Source organism: Myotis lucifugus, unplaced genomic scaffold (genome assembly GCF_000147115.1).
Source record: "Myotis lucifugus unplaced genomic scaffold, Myoluc2.0 scaffold_14, whole genome shotgun sequence".
NCBI classification, from domain to species: domain Eukaryota; kingdom Metazoa; phylum Chordata; class Mammalia; order Chiroptera; family Vespertilionidae; genus Myotis; species Myotis lucifugus.
In genome coordinates, this window is record NW_005871062.1 from 11,372,915 (window position 1) to 11,380,921 (window position 8,007).

Here is an 8,007-nt window from a genome sequence, read left to right on the forward strand (position 1 = left end):
ACCTTCCGCATCCCTCCCCAGCCCGTATCTTGCACTGGTGGGGTCCCTCAGCCTGGCCCGCACCCTCTCGCAATCTGGGCTGAGGGACTCCCCTCCCCACCCCCAAGTGCACAAATTTCGTGCACCAGGCCTCTAGTATCAAATAAAAGGAAAATATGACCATTTCAAATGGTGTCTTAAGACACTATGGCTACATGTTACTTTAGCCCATCATAAACAATCTGGAATTCCCTCCCTCAGACATTCCAACCTCAGTCATTTAACAAACAAAAGGAGCATTTTGGGGGCTCCAGTGTGCAGAGGACACATCTATCCTAGGCACAGCAGCAAGCTGGAGCAAGACTGTGTACCATAGGCCCCTGACATTAAAAAGAAAAAGCTGATTAGATATAAACAAATGGTGTTCACACAGGAGTTTAAAAACCCTTGTGAAAATACACATCTGCTGACAATTTTCAAGTTGTTTATTGTAAATCACAGATTTTTTTTTAAAAAAAACACACTAATTATTTTAACATATAAGCAAAATTCAAATAATATAAATATTTAACATTTTGGTATCAAATTAATAATATGAAAGAAAAAAAGATGCGAACCAACCAAGAGGTAAAACGTTTTTAGCAATAACACTGTGTACAACCGTCTTCTACCCAAGTGACCGTCCAGGCTGATTGTTTATTTTCCCTTCGTTTATGAGTTTTCAGACAGCCCTGCATTGGAGCACCAAAGTTGTACCTTCCTTTTTAAAAGGCGGGAATCCTTATATTGTATTTACAAATAGTCTTCTCAGTACTTTAAGTCTGATGAAAGAAGCATCTGGAAACTTCCTTCTTATTCAAAAAGGAAGGGCCTTCATATTTCCTGCAAATTTAAATCTGTTCTATTCTCAGCAAAAAGGAAAAAGATGAACACAGTTGAGGAGAGCTCTTTCACAAATAAATAACTGTTTCACAGAAGTACTGCTGTAAACAAACGAGATCGTTTCAATGGCCAGGGAGACGCTGATATTTCCAACCAATGAAAAATTTAGACAGTTACAAGTATAGCTACACAGGGTGTGTATGGCCAAAAGGCAAGCTGTTATATAAAGACGCAACTAATGAAAATTAATTATACGTCTGCTTTGTCACACTGTGCTTTTATTCTCTCCAGTTTTTTAAATTGGTCAGAAATTTCAAGCTGTAATCTAAAAACCCCGAATCTACTCTGAAGGGAACTATAAACTACAATGGTTGACACTGTAGTTTTGACATTAGTTAAGAATTCTGAATTATCTCAGCAGTCAAAATAAACAAGCCTCAATGTTCAAAATAGAGAAAAAGATTTCTGTAAACATTAAAAAGCTACCTGCAAAAAATAATTGTATATGCCATCATCTAGTTGTGTTTACTGAGGATTCTTTTGTTTTCCATGTTTCAAACATCATCTAAATGAGAGACTCTTCGTTTTCCCTAACAAGCACCTCTGCAGACAAAGGTTCTATAATCAGTACAACTACTTTTGCTGAAGTCGCTATTTTGGCTTTCAGATGATCCCCCTAATAACAGGCATCACCCCGTTCTTTCTGCAGTGAGGGGAAGCTGTTAGCACCGTGGCCACCTTTCTACCCTGCTTTGTAAAAGAAATGAAACTCCCTCTATTCTATCTCAGCCACATCTCCTTGATTATAAGGGACATATGGCTTTACAAATGCTTTCAATCTCATTCTGACAACTTTCATTCTGACTTCAAGTTTGAAATACTTAAAAGTCAGAGATACGTCTAATGGTTGTTTTGATGAAATCGATTTTTTGAAGATACTGTAGTTTTGGTGTGATGTTTAATACTCTCAATTTTAAAATCTGAAACTGGTACAAAATACTGTGGTTTATGAGACCTGTTGGGGAGGAGTAGACTAATTTTAGTAACCATTACAATAGTTTAGATATTAAGAATTTTATTTTATAATTTATAGAGAAAAGAAGTTTTTAATGTTCTACCTTTCCATTTGAAGTCTTCATTATATTATGCCTCTATGCAAACTACATTCAAATAACTACCTTAAAAACAGACCGATATTGAATATTTAAGAACCAGTTGAAAAATTCATTGAGTTAAAATTAATATCAGCTTATTTAAATAAACAATGATTTCTTCCTACAGAAGGACCCTATGGGTAGCAAGCTGACATGTTTTATGTCATTTTCTAATGATAAATATATAGAGAGTACCAGTTAGGGCAGAGCTAATGACTTCTCCAATTTTACATTAAACTTTGGAAAAAGAAAAGACATAAATATGTTTTAAATGGCCCCAATACTATCTACATGGATGTGACAATAGTGATTTGGCTGTTTATAAAGAAATTGTGTACAGGAAGTCCTCATTTAACATTATCGGTAAGTTGGAACTGCAGTGGAACAATGTATAATGAAAAATTTTTACAATAGGCTAATTGATATAAACAAGAGTCAAGTTCCTACAAAATCTCATCAATGCTGTAACAAAATGATGCTTGACAAAACCAGGTTATTTGAGGACCTGCTATACATTTTCCTAAATCTTCTCTGAAAAATATGAGGCTTGCCTTTACCAGATGCAGTACTTTCTCTTATGCCAATCCTCCGCTGCCCCCACCATTTCCATCAAGTGCTCTTTAATAAAAATTAACTTGTATACCTAGTTTAACAACATATTCCTTTCTTTGAAATGGTACACTCTACACTTGGTTGGTACTTTCCAATGCAGTTATTCTAACACTATGGTTCCTTAATAACTTCTTTATGCTGCAGATACATGTGTGGCATTGAGAACTTGAATTTCCCTTTAGTTTTGTTTTCACAAACCTTTTCTAAATATAAATTCCTTGAAATGGATTTAGGCAATGAAGTAGATAAGTTATACTGAATAGCTTCTACAATCAAAGAAAAATTCTGAGACTACACTTTCAAAATATTTCTTTGTTTTGTTCAGATTCATCTTTCACTTAAGGTATAGACAAACATTTAAAGGTTTTTCGTCCAGGTTTGGCTCAGTGACAGTGGAAACATACAACATTCAAGTACTATTAGACAAAGGCAGCCCAACAGGGATATGTGTCCACATAGGTCAACTTGCAAAGGAGAACTATTTTCATTATCCTGCAGTATACCTGGCCAAAAAAACCATTTGCAACTGTTTTCACTTTAGGGTCTGTGGCATCCTCCCAAAGGACCTGAAGATCTTGAACATGTCCATGAGATGTCATCATTTTATTGTAGATGCAGGGATGATAAGGAGTTTTCCCTTCCCCAGAGAAAAACACATGGTCTTGTGGTACTATCCCCATTTTATTGGCACAGAGGCCCATGAACACATCATCAATGTAAAGACTAGAGTTGAGTGTCTGTGAGGCCTCATAGACTTTGGCAGCTACATCACTAGAGATCACGTAAGCAGCCCCAGCAGTGTAGTCAGGGTAAGCTGGCCACTGGTACATTTCATAGGAGACATAGTATTTGCTGTGTTTGTTTCTAACGGGAGGGGCACCACGGTGAACACGACCAATCCAAAAGTCTTGAACACCCATCTGTTCTAAACTTTGGAGGTATTCAATAAGGTTTGGCATGTGAATAAATATGTCATCATCAGCAGTCATAAGGAATTTAGCATGTGGACAAAAGGTATTTGCCCAACTGAACTGCATACGTAATTTAAGAGTCAGATTGTAGAAAGAATCGGCAAAGTCTTGCTGAATTATATCATTGTACATTTGGTCTTCCCAAACCAATTTCCTTTGCAGTTTTTCTCTCGTCAGTGGGTTCGAAGGTGTTCCTAAGGCAAACAGAGTTTTGATGTTGGCATTAAGTTGAGACCGAACATACTTCTCATTGCCCCACGTTTTCCTGATTGTAGAACGTCGGTCGTAGTTTTCAGGAGCAGTCTTTACAAACAGTAAAAGGAGGACATCCTGTGCTTGGCACTTCTCCTTGTGGTTAATCCAGTACTGGTAGCGAGGAGCCCCATCCTCGCTGCGCTTAAGAGACAGGCTCTCATTCACAAAGTCGTAGCTGTTTATGAGGTATCTGTAAGAGTAGGATTTCATATGGCTCACAATGTGGTTATTAAATGGTTCCCAAAAAAACATGAGGCTCAGTATGAAACAAGTGGCAAATAACTGGACAAACTGCCATTTTTTCACTCTTCTGCCACTAACAAACATTCTGACGTCCGTTCTTAGTTAGGCTCCGTGTTAAATGGGCATGTGCTTCTTCGAGATCTCAGAACTTCGTACTCTGTAGAACCGATGTTCATCTTAAGACAGGCTGGTGGTTACAAATGTAAAAGGAGCTTCTTATGTCACAAAATGTTTTCTTTGAAGACCATTTTTGCTGAGCTTGCAAAAGAATGGAACACACTATAGAATGAGGACACTGGCACATCAATATGTTCCCACGCCGGCATCCTTCATCGAGTTCGGTGGCTGGCTTCGAGCAGGTATCCCATGTACTTCCTTCTGCGGAAGTTAAGTGTAGCCTATTAGAGGTGGGACGAGAAAAGATGCCAAGTGAATGGGTTGCCGAAAAGAAATAAACTACTCATAATTCCTTACAAACTAAATATAACTGGACTAACCTGGATAGGATAACTAGGCAGCAAGCACTTAGAGAGACATACAGCTGTCTATTTTTTTAAAGGGGAGTAGAGGGAAAAAGAAAGAAGCACTCTCTGCTTTCTTCCCATTCAGAATACAGAGACCCTTTTCTCTCCTCAACTTTAAAAAAATAAATAAATAAAGCCCTCTAAAATGGCTATCATCGTATATACTTAAAGTTTAAATCTCTCAAATGGGTCCATCCAAGACTATATTGATTTGAAATAGAGTCAGGATGAAAGTAACTATACAGTTCAAGGCAAAATAGATGAATGATGAAAGCAAGTTCATAATAGTACAGATTCAATAAAGCTTGCCTCAGACACACTGAAGGAATTGGAGGCTTACCACAAAATAACAGAGATTTCTTATCTGCAGATTTTTAAGACAGCATGTGTTCAAGAATTCTGAGAAAAGCCCTAGCCGGTTTGGCTCAGTGGATAGAGCACCCGGTCCCAGGTTCAACTGCGATCAAGGGCACATGCCAGGTTGTGGGCTTGATCTCCAGTAGGGGGCGTGCAGGAGGCAGCTGATCATTGAGTCTCTCTCATCATTGATGCTTTCATCTCCCTCTCCCTTCCTCTCTGAAATCAATAAAAATACATTTTGGGGGGGGGTGGGGGCAGGGAGAAAAGAATTCAGAGAAAATTCTCAGTTGAATCTAACCTGCAGTGTCTATTCCTAAAGACCCTGGAAAGGTAACAAAGGAGTGAACTTCGGAACCACAGGCACAGACTAGCTTCCCATATCTGAGCAGCTGTGCTTAGTACGTTCCAGGGCTAGCTGCCTCGGCCCACATTCACAGTGGTTCACAAGTCTGACCTTCTTGCTAGACAATCTGCCCACAAGCCTAACTCCTCAGCGTCCTCACGTACACTTGACTCTCAGTTGCCCTGGTATCTCTCCAATGAACTGCGATCTATTACTCATCCAGTGGGTGCGTTGCTGCTGCTAACGTCACTACAACCTAGCAGCCAGCCCATAACATTTATTTTATCTCCCATCCTCGCACCACATAAGTATTTACCTTAATTTCCCATAGTTCTTCAACTGCTCCCAACTGACCTCAAAGAGTCAGAACAGTTTTATGAAAAATGACAAAGAACCTGTCACGAAGCTAATGACTCATGCTGCTTATTTAGGTTCTGGACCGCAAGTAAAGCCCTAAAACAAGATTACTTCACCTGCACGGGCTTGAATTGTTTACCCACCATTTATATCAATCAGAAATACATGCCAGGGATAGTCCTGATGGGATGAGGGGAAGATTTGAGAAAGGTAAACTACTCTTTTAGAGTACCCAGCTTCTTCTAACAAAAGAACACCTGAACTCCTCCAAACTGAACATAGTCACCAGGCGGCCTTTCCCAACCAAAAGCAAGAGCACCTCCGGGATCTAAATTCATTAATTACAACGAGACCATGGTGCCCCCAACTCTGGCTTTGCGAACGGAGACCATGCACATGCAATTGCCCCCCACTCTTCTGACTCGCAGTCTTACAGCTTTTCCAGAGCACGTCTTCTAGCTTCCGTATTCAACCTGCAGGAAAGGGAACCGAGCAGAAGCCCACAGACCTGCCCGGCCTGGAGAAAAGAACACGCAGGGCCTTCCAGGAAACAAAGCCATCCCGACAATGCTTGCAAAGCTCAGCACGACCACACAGAATGCTGTGGGTGCAGCTTCCTTTGTGTGCCCACAGCTGGTGCAGTGACCAATCCACAGGCTGGAAACTCCAGGGCTACCCTGCTTTGGGGCCAGATTTATCGTGTAACCTCGGGCACCCCTCACTGCATCTGACTTGGTGACTTCATCTGCAAATGGGAGGTGATCTCAATGTATGGTTAATGAGGGCATAGAGAAGTTACAGGTGACTCAGAGCCTGCTGGAAATGGGAAACAGGACAGACCTTAGAGAGCACAGGGCAAAGAACTGCTTAAAGGAAAATATGCAAATATTCAGGATGCAACTTGGGTTTGCTTCTGTTGGGATGGAGAAGGAACAGATATCCTTAATAATATTCTCTTCCCTAATAGACAGGAGTAGTCAGAGGAAGAAAGAACAGAAGTAGGAGCATCAGAAGAGAAGGTGGCAGACCCCACCCCAAATACCTTTTAGTCTGGGAGCTGTGCCCCTCAATTACTCTTAACTGCGGGCACAGCTCCTAAACGTTGCTGGAAAAACCCAGTTAGTGCACGTACAGGCTACCAGTTTCCCTAAACGACCCCCGATTTTGTCCTGCTTCACCCAGGCCATCAATTCATTTCTTTGTTGAGTCTCCTTTTGTGATCCTAAAATACCATGCAAACCTGCTATACATTTTAAAGTTTTAATCAAGATGGTGAGGTGTGCACTTTAAGTTCAACAATCTCGGTGTCCAGTGTTTCAATGAATCCTACAAGTATCTGAGTCCTCGCTGTGGAAATAGTTGTGCCAGGCCCAGTGGGAATCGTGAAGTAGTATTTTATAGTCTCTAGTCTGAGAGCATCTACAATCTGGTTGAGACAAGACTCATGGTGCCCACATGAAAGCACAGCTCCCAGGGGTGACAATCAACGCGCCACAGAAGGTACAGACCATGTGTCAGCCCAACTTTGGGCGGCACCAGCTCCAGGCATAGTCAGACTGTTCCCGGGAGGAGAGATAGTGACACTGGTCAGAGGGCCTGAGGACGAGCAGGAGGTAGGTAGCTGCAGGAAGGGAGGCAGTCTATTTCAGGCAAGAAAGGAAAGAATCGCCCTAGCTGGTTTGGCTCAGTGGATAGAGCATCACCCTGCAGACTGAAGGGTCCCGGGTTTGATTCTAGTCAAGGGCACATGCCCAGGTTGCAGGCTCAATCCCCAGTGTGGGGCGTGCAGGAGGAGCCGATCAACGATTCTCGCTCATCATTGATATTTCTCTCTTTCTCCCTCTCCCTTCTTCTCTGAAACCAATAAAAAATATATTTTAAAAAATGTTTGAAAAGAAAGACAGGAAAGAATCGCAGTGTGGCCAATATTGGAGAAACAGGGATGAATGTGAAAGCAGGGAGGTTGGGGCCTGCATATGCAGAACCTTGATAATAATAGGGCAGCAGGAAGTCCCAGGAGATTGTATTTTTATTACTAGCTCCCTTGTCAAAATTAATTAAGCTTTTCGCAATATTCAGATTGAGAAGGAACAGATTCCTTAATATTCTCTTGATCTGGCAAAGGCATGAGGTTGTGGTGAAGATGAGTGTCCTGGAGAGTATGTGTAGCAGAATTTAGAATTTAGAGGAAATGAAGTTCCAAGTGAAGCCACACACAGGACTTTCTTGCTGATAACTGTCTGTGTGTAGCTGATAATTGACTTAATATTCGGATTGATCTGGCAGTGGCATGCGGGATGGACGCAGAGGGCTGGAGACCAGGACAC

General features: G+C 41.2%; 1 protein-coding gene across 5 annotated transcripts in view; it reads right to left on the reverse strand.

The window, feature by feature from the left end:
- Positions 1-449: 449 nt before the first annotated feature.
- The window catches only part of B3GNT5 (UDP-GlcNAc:betaGal beta-1,3-N-acetylglucosaminyltransferase 5), a 16,862-nt gene continuing 9,304 nt past the window's right edge, over positions 450-8,007 (reverse strand). For all 5 annotated transcript variants that reach the window (XM_014452314.2, XM_014452316.2, XM_023750640.1 and 2 more), the window contains one exon: positions 450-4,494. In XM_014452314.2, the coding sequence (XP_014307800.1) occupies positions 3,047-4,180 (1,134 nt within the window). In that variant the 5' untranslated portion in view covers positions 4,181-4,494 and the 3' untranslated portion in view covers positions 450-3,046. The remainder of the gene's footprint in view (positions 4,495-8,007) is intronic.